Raw genomic sequence first — 13,924 nt, 5'->3', positions numbered from 1 at the left:
AAAGCAAATCTCAAAATCAACATACATGTGATAATGGTCATTTGGCCATTTTATAAAATGTTCCCCACTTTACCCCTCTCGTATTTCTCATTTCTTAAACTAAACTTAGTCAACCAATGCCATGTCATCCAAGACCAAGTAAAAGGGAACAACATTCATGTTGACCACACATGCTAATGTTGACCAGGTTGACCAGTATGATTTTGACAAGTAGAGACTTTGAAACTATGTGAAGATCAACCCCAAATTTTGAAATCTCACAAACCTTGACTAAAATGAGCACCACCACCACCAATCTTTCACATTAATTACATCATTGAACTCCACCAAAAAGAAATCCAAAATTCCACAAAAATCTTCATGCGGCCATTGTGTCGAGCACCTTGTGTGCACAATCTGGAAATTGAGATACATGCTATTATCCTTTGGTCCCTGACCTAAACCCCTTTCTTTTGGTGATCATCACACCCCTCTGCAACCCCTGCATCAGTGCATGTACTTGCTCATGTCGATTAAAGTGAGGGAAGCACCTTTTCTTCACCATGCCGTGCACCATGCCACCCCTTTGCCACTCATCCTCTCTACCTCTCTCTGGCCAGCCCTACCATGTCAAATAGGTAGCTTTCACTCTCCTACACACGCCAGTACCATTTCTAGCTCGAAGCTTACACGGCACTGGCCAGAACAAACACGCCCAGACAAGCCCAGGACGTGCCCGGCACGCGGTGAGCGTGCACCAGCACCATCCTGGACGCGCCAGAACGCGTGCGTGTCCGGTCGCCCTCGTCCTCCCCTCGCTTTGCCCTCTTGCACGCGCCATCACCACACTACCAGCTACCTACTGGACATGCTCACTAGCTCGCGGACGCCTCGTCACCGTCGCGATGATCCGAGCTCTGCCGCACCCGTACTGAGGACACTCGAACGACGCCAGCCTGCCACCGTCCTCCCCTCGCTGCCCCTTCACGCGCGTCGTCCTCTCCATGACCCCAGCAACCTAGCGTGACCCCTAGCTTGCCCCTTCGCCGCTCCAGACGGCCGCGCCATGCTCGACCTTGCCGTGCACCCGCAGCACCTCGCGCCCCTATAAAAGGAGGGCCTCCCTGGATGCTCTCTTCACACCCATTCACTCCCCTCCTTCTCCTAGATCACCTCGACCCCTTCCCCTCTCCGATTACACACTACCTCGCCGGAATTTAGCCGGAGATCGTCGCTCCCGTGGCCAGATCAAGACGGCGATTCCGACCACCTCAAGCCCTCCCCCGACCATCACTGACCTCGCCGTCGACTCCTCGTTCGTCTGCGACCCTCCTCGACCCTCGCCGGAGCTCTGGTAAGCTGCCGACCCCCTGGTGCTCGCCGCCAGTAAGGGTGTGCTCGCCGTCGACGACGACGAGCGTGAGCTGTTTGATTGTCTTATGATCCTACGGCTCCCAGTAGATGATACCGCTTCGCTGTTAAGACCCGCTGACGAGTGGGGGCCACGGTCAGGCGGCCCGCTGCGTGCGTGGCATGTTAGTTGGGCCAGCCCAGTCCTTTCCCCCTCGTTTCGGCCCGTTAGGTTTTCCCGCGTGGCCCAGTAATTCAAATATGAGTTAATCCATTTTAGTTCAAATGCAATACTGCTGCCCACATCAAAATTGAATAGTTTGAAATCTACTACACCAAATTTAACCAATTTTATATTTTTGGAAAGCTCATGAAATTATCTAAATAATGCCCCAGGCCTCATGTCCAAATTCGAAATAAAATTTAAATGATAAAAATAACAAGGCAGGGCCTTTTCTGACTTCAAATAAATATTAGAAATTATCTATAAATGATTTTAAGTTGCTTCCAACGTTAATAAATCACATTTGACATAATCTAATTTTTTATGCAAAAATATAGCATAGTTGTTTTGCATGATCATGGGCTAGAATCAAAATATTGGCTATGTAGTCAATACTAGCTCATTTAAAACTATTTCAAATTTTAGGAATTTAAATCTATGAGGATAGCACCTCATTTAAATCATTTTCTCAAGTATTATGAAGTAATATGATGACCTCTACTGCATAGGTTCATACTTGCTCACTTATAGACTTTAAATCAAAATAGTATTTAATATTGCCATGGTTATTTAAATCACATGAGATGATGAATCTCATTTAAATCCTTTTTCTCAAATACTAAGTGTGAAGTGTTGACCTTGGTCAACATGGGATCATCCCTGGTTATTTGAGAAGATTAAATCTTAAGAAGATTCAATGAGAGGAAATTATTTCTCCAAAACAAGAGAAACCCTAATTTCAACTTTCAATGAGAGGAAATTATTTTCCTATTATTAAATAAGGAAACCCTAGCTTAATGTGTAAATAGATGTTAATTAGTGATGCTAGATCAATTGTGTGAGCCCTTAAGGCTATTTAAGGACTGCCTAAGTGTTGTTTGGTGATTGTATCCTCGTATTCGTTTATAGACGCTAGTACCGGAGACTATCAAGAGGAGGAGGTATTCTACCAGGAGGAAGAGCCAGAAAACTTTGATCACCTCACCAATCAAGGCAAGCTAGACTAATGCAAGCTAATATTCTTGCAAGCTATTACCAATGCAAGCTAACACTCTTGCAAGGTTCCCTTGTGCAAAGCTCTACAAGAGCAAGGCACCAATATTTTTACTTTATGCTTAATGCTCCTATCCCAAGTTTTTACTTTACAAGCTTTTCTAAATTTTGTTTATCAAAGTTTACCTTTTTGATTCATGATTCACTTGGTTTAGATATAGAGTAGAATAAGAGCATCAAAGTTAGCCTAGAGCAAGACAAGCTAGTTAGCACCCCTCATGACTAGTTGCTAGTGCTAAATAAATAAAATTGACTACTCTAGATGGGAACATGTGAAATGAAATGACTTTGAAAACCTTGGAATGATGATTCATTCTATTGAAAGATTTTGAAGGTGAATATGATCGGTGAATGACTTGGTGAATTTTACGAAAACTGATGGTTGGGTTCGGATGCGATACCATTCCAATTTGAAAGTACCCCCACAATACCCAATATGGGTAAGGGCTTAACTAGAAATTTATGTGCTTTAGTATGGGTTCCCTCTGAACAAGCGTCATCGGGGTTAGGCCGAAGGCTGCCTCTACAACAAACAAAACGATGCGATATGATGTGGAATGAGGTGAATGTCCGGCCCAAGCCCTGTGCAGCTTCCGGGTTGATCTGCGGTTTTCACCGGGAGGCCAAGCTCATGGGGAGAGGTGCCTATACTAGAGTATGTAAGTGAAAGGTTATGGTTGGTAGTCCGCATACGGAGTATGATAAATCAGGGCCGCTTAACCCCGACGGATTATTGCAAATATTGTGGCACAAGTGTACGACCTCTGCAGAGTGTAGAACTATTCGAATAGCCGTGTCCACGGTTATGGACGGTTGGGAAGGCCATACTGTTCCGTCATCAGACCATTTTCAAAACTGTGACATATGACTTGGGACTTGAATTTAAAAGGTGAATGGTGACTTTGAATTGAATCACAACAGAGTTGTGGGAATGACACTAATGTTCCCACTTGAGTTAGTTTAGCAAATGAAGAGTCTTTTCTAAATGTTTATGAAATAAACTTGGCTTTATACAAATAAACCTAGAGCTTAGTATCCCCTTACAAAAATTGATAGTACTTACACTAGTATTAGTTTGCGAGTACTTTAAAAGTACTCATGGCTTTGTCCCTGGCTATTCAAATGGCCAGACTATGAAGGTGAACAGCAGTACGAGGAAGATGGACAGCAGGATGTCTACGACAACTAGGACTACTCCTGACGTCAAGCGTTGGCCTATGGATTAGATAGCTACTACTACTTCGCTTCCGCTATTTGTGATGTTCGTTGATCGATAGATCAACTACTATTGTAATATTGGATCATGTGATCTACCCTTGTAAGACGATTATGTGTTGTAATAAATGATGACTCTATGATATTCAACTATTATGTCTCGCAAACAACAATATTCCTGGGATTGCGATGTATGGCATAATAGGCATCTGGACTTAAAAATCCGGGTGTTGACAGAAACTCGGAGAACTCTGGGGGCTACTGTTGTGGGTATACTTCATGGGTGTACCATCGACAGTGCCTAGATCCGGCAAGCCCGGGTGGCCCACAGACGGTGATGAGGCATGTGGCCCATCGGGCGGCCCGATTGCTGTTGATCATGAAGGAAGAAGTCCGGCCCAGGATCGCAAGCCGGATCCGTACTGATGTTAGGAGTAACCCGGATCCATGGAGGCCCATGAGGAACCCGGATCCAGTACGACGTATGTGGAAGGCGGATCCGTGACGTGCACGGCAAGATATTGTACCGTAGCTAGGCTGTCTGTAATCCGGCTAGGACTCTCCATGTAAACCCTAGATCCGTGCGCCTTTATAAGCCGGATCCCGGAAGTCCTAGAGGCACAACCACAACTCATTGTAACAACGCGAAAGCGCCCAGATAATTCCAGACAAGCAGCAATAAGCCCTGTCATCGTGCAGGTGTTCCGAAGCTGGGTAACTCGCGTACCACCGTCCCGTGTGCACTCCGCCCTATGGCCCCTACTTCTTCTCCCCCTCGTGAGGATCCCTCCTCCGAGGTACCGTCGATTAGGCAACGACAACTGGGGAGTGAATTGAGGTGTATAAAATGTATACGCTCTCTCCAGTCCGAGAGAAGAAGTCACAAAATTTATCTAAATTCGAGTCTATATCTATATATAATGAATTGTGTCGAGATACATCCGAATTACATCCCTTTTTGGTAACGGATGGAGTATTTCATTCACAAGCCCAACTAGCAACACACGAATCATATCGACTTCATAATACAATTTGAACTCAAGTTGTTTGTCCAAAATAAAATGTATTGATGCCAAACGGGACATATATCTCCGGTTCTCTGCTTGGAGAGCGGGGAATAGCTATAGCTTGGTGGTGCTAGCATGGATAACTTAAGAAGCAAGCTAAGGATAACTTACTTGAGGTGGTTTCTTCTCCCTAGTACATACGTATTCGATCTGCACAACACTACCACAACACATCTAGCTACTAGCTCGTACTGGTCTATCTACATAACACTAGGCATGCAGCCACAGGAAGCTGGTGGCGTCCAGGTAAGGTAAGATCACACCAAAGAAGATACCAAATGTACCACCTCACGCAACTTAGCACACTCTGGCTCCGACCTGATATAAACCATGCCGGCTGCCTTATCGCAGCAGACACATCGACCGCTCCACCTACTCCATCATCTCTAACCACCCTCACTCCACACATATACCAGTGGCCGATCGAGATGAAGACACCAGGGAAGCCGATGATCCACAACGACGACGACGACCGGCAGCAGCAGCAGCAGCACAGGAGCCTCTGGCCGTCGCGGCAGCAAGCGATCATGTTGGTGGTGCTGCTGCTCTTCGACGCGGTTGCTGGCATGGCCCTCTACCGCTTCTACAAGCTGATGGCCGCACCACAGCTGAGGGTCTGCGAGCTGGGGCCGCTCATCTTCGAGCGACTCAACAGCACCATGGGGGAGCTCAAGCTGAACATCGCCCTCTGCTGGAGATGAATGGATCCAACTTGATCGTCTGGTTTGATTAGTTCGATTACACAAACATATCTGCTATGTTCTCCTCTCAGTTCCTACAGACAGCTATATTAATTCAGCTAGAAACATGTCAGTGCAATGTACATACAGAAATATAATGTGTGTCCTTCCTCCTACATCACCAATTGTTGCCAGTAAATTTGCCATACCAAGTTCACTACTCAGAACAAGTGGTTGTTTAAACAGAGATGCAGAACAAACGGTAAGGGAACCAAGGAGATGTCTGATTAGTTCCAACCATTCTAGTTCATCATCATGGCTATATAGTTACACTAGCACTAGCAAATTTCCGATTAGTTCCAACCATTCTAGTTCATCATCATAAAACCACTAGTCGATCAAAACCACGGAGGCAAAGCCATATACCATATTAGCATCAATTATCTTCGACCTCACGGCGTTTGCGGAACTCTAGCTCGGTCTCGGCCCAGAACAGGTCTGTCCCAAAGGAGGCCCCACCGCCCTCCGCGTTACGCTTCTCGACCTCCAGAGCACATTTCTTGAACATGTCAAAGTGCCACACCTTCACCCTCTCCTTGGTCCTGTAATTGCAGCCGTGCTCGGTAATCAGGTACTGCTCGAACCTCCACCTCATGGCATCCTCCTTCAGGGTCTCCTCAGCTGCAGACTCCTTGAGCTCTGCGATTCAGTATGAGTGAGAGGAAAAGATTCACTCATTGATTTGCTCATAGTTAACTAGGTGAAAACAGCTAGCTAGCGATACACAGGGAAAGCAGGCAGATTAATTCATACCTACTGGTTCCAGATCAGGAAACTTGAGAATGTAGTTTACCCCATGCAAGGTAAGGTAGCCATCCAGGATTCTTCTCCTGCAAAGGATCTAAACTTGTAAGCAGATATTGGGATCACAACCGTCTTCTGTCATTGCTGTTCGATGACGGCATAACCAACAATTTATCTCATTGTGACTGGAAATAATATTCTGTTTTGATGAACTGGCACATGCGTTGCACAATCCAAAGACCTATCATGCCTTTGTTCCCGTACGACAGGATATTGACCGGAGCAAGCTAGACCCAGATTTGTAATAGCATCACAGTTTTCTTAATCAAATCTGGGCATATAATTTGTAAAAACAATTTTGATCTTGTGCTCTAATAATTAATATAACCCTGACATTATATGGGTGCAACGAAATACATAGCATATCTTTCATTGCAAGAAACAAAATCTATTCCATAAAATTCACGCATGCCACCACACGGAAGGCTTACATTTCAAGTGATATTTTGTTCCTCCGGGGAAAACAAAGTAATGGGGTTAGAATAAAAATTAAATCATAAGAGAAAATTCTAAACTAGTTAGTCTTCTCACAGTGTGCACCAATGTACAGGGAGTAACACAATCGGAAATTAAATTGAATTGTGTTTGCACAAGCACCCATGGAGGCATGGAGCAAGAAACAAACACCTGTCCCCAGAGGCTATGGCAGTACTACTGTGGATTTTTCTTTAAAAAATGATAATATCTCTGATGGAGGCTATACCATTAAATGATTTCATTTGAAACAGTGAAATACGACAAAAAACTAATGTTCTTTGAAGAATCAAAGCAGGTTAGTAAATTGAAAAACTAATCATGCTAAAATTCTAATCCTTTTTGCAACAAATAGTTAGGAGAGCACCACTCAGATTTGTGTACATTTACACAATGTGGAGCTTTGTTGAAATGATTTTCGATCCCTACTAGCTCAGTTAGTTGTTTAAAACAAATTTCACCTTGTGCGTTGATAATTAATCTAACCCCAACATTGAGCAACCGCAAGGAACAGTCCAATTTCCATAGTTGTGATAGCATTAGCAGGCAGCATACATAGTCGTTTCAAGTATGTCTGGAAAAACTAAACCTATTCCAATCAAATTTTACTGAAACTTGTCCCTGGCACCGCATAAAAAGGAACACCAGCAGCAATCAAATTAATACATCAACCTAAATTAAAACCAAAGTGCGGGTAGTTTCCACGAACATCCAAGGAGTACGAAACAAACCTTTGCACCTAGAGGCCTCGGCATCAATGTACAGGGAACAAGAAGCTTCCGAGGAGGGAGTAAGAAACAAACCTGTGGGCCCAGAGGCCGCGGTGTAATTTCCGTAGCTATAACAGCATAACAGGCAGCATATATACATTGACAGTTTAGAGTATGTTTTGAAAAACTAAACCTATTCCAATAAAATATTACTGGAACTCTTGCAAGCCACCATATGGAAGGGAACCAATCGAGAGATTCGAGAACAATCCCAGCAGGAAAGTGTCATCTTTTTTGTTTCGAGTAAACAAAGTGACTGGTGTTGGATAAAACTAGAGCATATCTACGAGAAATGTAAAACTTGTCTGTCTTCTCATTATGTGCATCGATGTATATGGGAAGTTGAAATTTTGTAGTGTTTCCACAGACATCCATGGAGAGTGGGCAAGAAACAAAAGAACCTCTGCGCCCAGAGGTCACGGCAGAATCTCTCCCCCTCGTCCTCCACGTTCTTGCGCAGCCTTCGAGCGGAACGGGCGGCCTCGCTGCAGACCCCCGCGTAGAGATCCATTTTCGCGCGAAATTGAACGCACCTCCTGCGGTGGAAGGAAAACCGAACCGAATTAAATGCGGTGTTTGGAGTGAAATCGGAGAGATTTTGTGGGCTACAGAGAGAGAGGGAGAGAGACGATTAAGTGAAGAACCTGTGCTGGTAAAGGTCGATTAAGTGAAATCGGAGAGATAGCACTCCCGCACCTCGTCGCCGACGTCTCTCTGCACGGGTCGATGGATTAATTAGCCATGGCCGTGAGCCTGATCCCTCGAACACGGACCACGCGGGAGGAGAGACAGAGGGGGAGGGTTACGTACGTGGAGCCTCCTCGCGGCCGACCCAACGGCGTCGCCGCAGATCCGGCCGAGGAACCGGAGCAGCATTGCCGTCCGACCTCTCGCTGCTCCGCTGCCGGCCGGCCGGCCGGCCGTCCCGTCGAGGGTTTGTGTATGCTTGGCTTCACTTGGCCCTCGATCCGCGGCGCCTGTCTGCCTGCCTACCAGTAACAGCCCATCAGGTCTCAGGCCCATCTTCGACGACGAATAAACTCTGATGGGCCACGACTCTGTTCAGGCCGAACCGTGGCCAGGCATTCGGCCTCGTTAGAGCATCTCCATTGGCATCCTGTCTCTTTTTTAGCTGTCAGTGAAACGGTGTTTCTGCAAATCCAAGAGCATAAGAGGCAACTATAGAGGGGCGGTCCTAGCTGGAGCTTAGGGAGCGATCTGTTTTCGATAACCCGATTTGAAACAAAACGTGTATTCTCTTTCCTGGTAAGTTACGTGCGGGATTCATTAGCACGTTGTGGACCACGCGTAGGTTAGAGTGTCGCATGTCTGCATGCATATAAAAAAGGAACAAATCTAATGACGCAAGCGAGAATCTTTCTGAATTCGAAAATTCAAAATGTTTTATCTCACAAACGATAACTCCAATTTAAAATCTGTTTTCACCTATGAGTCCGTCTCGACGAGATCTTCAAAACTAGCACCCATATTAATATGTTTCGTCGACTTTTTTTTCAGGCTAAAAGTTATCAACCCTCTCTATTTGAATAATCAACCCTCCGTATTTAAGTGATCAACGGTAAATGTATCAAATTATCAACCCTAAAGTTAAATTTTATTGCAACCATTTTGACGGATTTTTTAGCTCACATGTTATTAGCTGATATTTCTTTTTTTGTAGCAGTTGTTTGACGAAATTTGCTATTTATGGAAAAAATGTTGCATGCATTTGATATAAGACAAAAATAATGATGTCATCGAGAATCTTTCTTAATTCTAAAATTTAAAATGTTTTATCTCCTAACTAACAACTTCAATTTAAGATACGTCTTCACTAATAAACTCGTCTCGACGAGATCTTCAAAACTAGCACCCATGTTAATATGTTTCGACAACTTTTTTTGGACTAAAAGTTATCAACCCTGAAATACGTGATTTATCAACCGTAAATTTTAAAACTTACCAACCCAAAAAGCTAATTCTATTTAAATATTTTAGCGATTATTTTTTAGTTTACAAGCTATCAACCCGGTGCCTCGTTATTTATCAACGGTAAATATAAATAACTACTAACCCTTAAAAGTTTATTATCAACGGTAAAATATTCTAGTTTCATTTAAAATATTTTAATGAATATTTTTTTATACTACAAGCTATCAACCCGGTGACCCGAAATTTATCGATGGCAAATATAAATAACTATCAACCCTAAAAAATTAATTTAATTTAGAATATTTTAGCGACTCTTTTTTTGTTTTAAAGTTATCAACTCGATGCCCCGTGATTTATCAACAGTAAAAATAAATAATTATCAACTCGGTGGCTAGTTATTTAACAATAGTAAAAATAAATAACTACCAACCCTGAAAAATATTTCATTTAGTATATTTTAGCCACTCATTTTTTGTTTACAAGCTATCAATCCGGTATCCCATTATTTATCAACGGTAATTATAAATAACTATCAACCCTAAAAAGTTAATTTTATTTAGAATATTTTAGCGACCATTTTTTTACTTGACAAAGCTATCAACCCGGCGTCCCGTTATTTATCAACGGTAAAAATAAATAATTACCAAACCTAAAAAGTATTTCATTTAGAATATTTTAGCGACTCTTTTTTTAGTTTACATCAACCCGGTGACCTATTATTTATCAATGGTAAATATAAATAACTATCAACTCTAAAAATTTAATTTCAGTTAGAATATTTTAGCGACTCTTTTTGTTTGTTTGCAAGTTATCAACTCGGTGCCCCGTTATTTATGAACGTTAAATTTAAATACCTAGCAATCCTAATAAGTGAATTTAATTTGAGTAGCAAGTGGTAGTTCATTTAAGTTTCAAGTGAATCCCCCACCCGTTATTTCCCCCCTAAAAACCACTAGCCCGAAAAAGGGAATTATAAAAATTAATCCAAAAAACATGAATTACCGTATGAAATAACAACAAAAACAGAATTGTAAAAAAGAGAATTGTCAAAAGGGAATTGCCGGCGGTTATATCTGATGGGGAACTATGAACTGTGTCATTTGATGTCTGCACTATGAACTATGCATGATTTGTTTGTGTTTTAACGTTCAGGTTTGATCGATCATATGCAAAATTAATTTCATAAACCTTGTTTTTACGGGTTCGGATACCGCAGGTGCAGAACAGAGCCCGTAAACCAAAACTGTAAAACAGAATATTCTGTATTTCAGTTTTTGTTACGAGCTCTGTTCTGCGCCTGCCATTTTTCGGCCTGTAAACACGAGTTCGGTGCACCAAATTTGTGTTTTTCGGTTCTACTTTTTACGGGCTCTGCTAGAGATGCTTTAACGCACGGACCTATATTTAACTTTTTGTTGGCCTAATTCTTCCACTGGATCGATCTTGTCCAGACGGCCGGGGATTGTAGTTTAAGAAGATTCAGGGAAATGGGCTTCCTGCTCTGCCTCTTCGCGATCGTGCTCGCCACAGACACAAAAACAGCGTTCACATGCATGCATGCAACCCCTAGTCCCCACATGCCATTCTCTTACCCCACACTTTCTCTCACCTACTTTTTCCACATGGGGTGGTCCCCTCTATTAAAATGCATGCATCCGGACGCTGTTTGAGGGACGCGACTGGGAAGGGCCTCTTTTTTGTACAGATTTTTGGTCTTTTTTTATCCGACGCGATCCCAAACGTGCCCCAAATCAATTTTTGTGGGACGCTTTTTGAGGGACGCGACTGGAGATGCTCTCACATCTAGCTGATATGTAAAGTAGATTCTCGCCTGATTTAACTGAAAGTGCACTGTACATTTCTACATAGGCGTTGGCGCAGATGTTGTGGTCCTCCTAGCGCACGACAACCTCGCCGTAACCGGCCGGAGCCGGACGCTGCTGCAAGACGGCAGGAAAGCGTGCCCGGTGAACCTGGCGGCGGCCAACTATACGGTGCTGACCAGCCGGTGCCGATGGCCTCCATTCGACCCGCTGCCGTGCTGCGCGGCGTTCAAGGACCTGGCGTGCCCGTACGCAGACTACATCAACGACGTCAACGGCAACGACTGCGCCATTACCCTGTTCCGTTACATCCGTCTCCATGGAGGCTACCCGCCGGGCATCTTCTATGAGAACTGCAAGGAAGGGCCGAAGGGGCTCAAGTGCCCCGATGATCAGGGCACCCTGTAGCTTAGGCCGCCATAGTCCTGGCATGGCCTCGTCATGGGTCGTGGAATATGTTACACAAGGAGGTAAATACACTTGTAGTACTACATCTTGTTTTAGATGTGCAAATTAGTACCACATATTGCAAAACGTGCAACCGGGATACCTAATCTTGCTTTTCGGGTTAATCGTAGGTACTTGAACGTCCGCTGGCGACACGTTTGACGCCACGTAGGCACCAGGCACACGTTCTCAAGTGTAAATTTTGCATAAACCCCCACATCATATCTTTAGTAATACGAATAGCAAAAGGAGGAAATAATCCTCAATCGAGAACGTGCGGGGACGGAGACCTGGAGACGCAGCGGCGCTTCGTCGACATCGGCGACCACGCCCATGGATATCGCGCCGTTGGCACAGCACGCGGAGGCCTCTCCGTCGCCCACGCCGCCCACGCTGCCGCATCGAAGCTTCCTGTACAGCGCGCCCACGTCGCCGCATCCAAGCTTCATGTACAGCGCGCCCACACCGTCATGTACAGCACGCCGCCGCCGTCCTCCTACGTGCAGCCACTCAAGGAGCCGACCGGCATCCCAGAAAGCGATGGAACAACGGCCGGGGAGGGCACCGACGAGGACGATGATCCGTGCTCGCTGACCCTTGAGATTGAAGTGGTGTCGTCGTTGGAGCAGGACTGGGCCTGCAGGGAGAAGGCAGCCACGGCGGCAGAGGCCAAGAGGAGGATGAAGGAGCTGACCAGGCTGAAGCACATACTGTTATCACCGGAATTTGACCAAGACAGAGGCGGGCTGTGATGGGAGATGAGTTTGGAAGATTACGCGTGGAAGATCTTTGAAGCGGCCTTATTCGTAGAATTTGGGCTAGTTAGTCCATGTATTTTAGTATAATAGATTGTGTATCGGTTTAGAAGTTAGAGTTTATCTCGTGCACGGTTTAGTGCACGCCCACATTAGAAAGTCCCCTGGACTATAAATATGTACCTAGGGTTTATGGAATAAACAACAACTCACGTTCAACTCCAAAACAAACCAATCTCGGCGCATCGCCAACTCCTTCATCTTGAGGGTTTCTATCAGGTAAGCGACATGCTGCCTAGATCGCATCTTGCGATCTAGGCAGCACAAGCCCCACGTTGTTCCATGCGTTGCTCGTACTGAAGCGTTTTTGATGACGAGCAACGTAGTTATCATTAGGTGTGTTAGGGTTAGCATTGTTCTTCGTTTAAGCATGCTTACGTAGTGCAACCCTTGCATATCTAGCCGCCCTCACGTCTATCTTAGGCGTGGGGCGGCACCCCGCTTGATCGTAGTCTAGTAGATCTGATCCGTTACGATTGCTCCTTGATTTCGTCAAGGACTAGTTTAATATCCGCAATAGTTTGGCCTTACAAGGGGTCGGAGGATCCGGTGGCGTGTAGGGTGGCGTTCGTTGGCCCTAGATGGGATGTTCCTAGGATCAACTTCATTGTTGGTTTGTTGGCCCTATCTAGGATCGGCTTACGAGCACCGTGCGCGAGCGCTTGGCCCAATCTTGAGTAGGATTGTTCCGGTTATGCGGTGAAAACCCCAGATCGTCGTAGATCTAATCAGCTTTACCATGATCAAGCAGGACCACCAAGTATCCGTGCACCCCGTACGGATCATGGGTGGATCGGCTCTTTGAGCCGATTCACAGGATAACCTGAGAGCCGATCGAGGCTCGTATTTAACGTTTACATGTATGCCCTGCGAGAAACTAAGCGAGGCACTCTCATCACCTTCCCGACCGGGTATAGGTCGGGTGGCACGCCCTTGCACTTCGCATCGCCGCGTGTGACCGGAAGAGCATTGCGGGCCGTCGCTCGGAGGGGTCTCGGCCAGCCGCAGCTCTAGGCTCTTCCCGGCTCTACTCGTGTTGGCAACGCCTCTGCCCGCCGGTGGGTTTTGGCAGTCAACACATTCTGGCACGCCCGGTGGGACAATCGTCTACATCAACCACATCGCCATCTACATCTGAGATGGCGGACGGCACGCCAGTCACCTACGGGGATCTGCCTGACGACCTCAAGAAACATCACGAGATCAAGGCAACCCTCGAAGCCGAACTCATC

General features: G+C 45.2%; 2 protein-coding genes across 2 annotated transcripts; one reads left to right on the top strand and one right to left on the bottom strand.

The window, feature by feature from the left end:
- Positions 1-6,003: 6,003 nt before the first annotated feature.
- On the bottom strand, positions 6,004-8,186 carry LOC124694262. The gene is made up of 3 exons (XM_047227269.1): positions 8,077-8,186; positions 6,381-6,457; positions 6,004-6,266 (listed from the first exon to the last, which is right to left on the bottom strand). The coding sequence occupies exons 1-3, from the start codon at positions 8,184-8,186 to the stop codon at positions 6,004-6,006; spliced, it is 450 nt and encodes a 149-aa protein (XP_047083225.1).
- Positions 8,187-11,094: 2,908 nt separating this feature from the next.
- On the top strand, positions 11,095-11,838 carry LOC124694261 (GPI-anchored protein LLG1-like). The gene is made up of 2 exons (XM_047227268.1): positions 11,095-11,158; positions 11,489-11,838. Exons 1-2 carry the CDS (start codon positions 11,095-11,097, stop codon positions 11,836-11,838), a joined length of 414 nt encoding a protein of 137 aa, XP_047083224.1.
- The last annotated feature ends 2,086 nt before the right edge of the window (positions 11,839-13,924 follow it).

Source organism: Lolium rigidum, chromosome 3 (assembly GCF_022539505.1).
Source record: "Lolium rigidum isolate FL_2022 chromosome 3, APGP_CSIRO_Lrig_0.1, whole genome shotgun sequence".
NCBI classification, from domain to species: domain Eukaryota; kingdom Viridiplantae; phylum Streptophyta; class Magnoliopsida; order Poales; family Poaceae; genus Lolium; species Lolium rigidum.
This window is presented reverse-complemented; position numbering and strand designations above follow the sequence as displayed.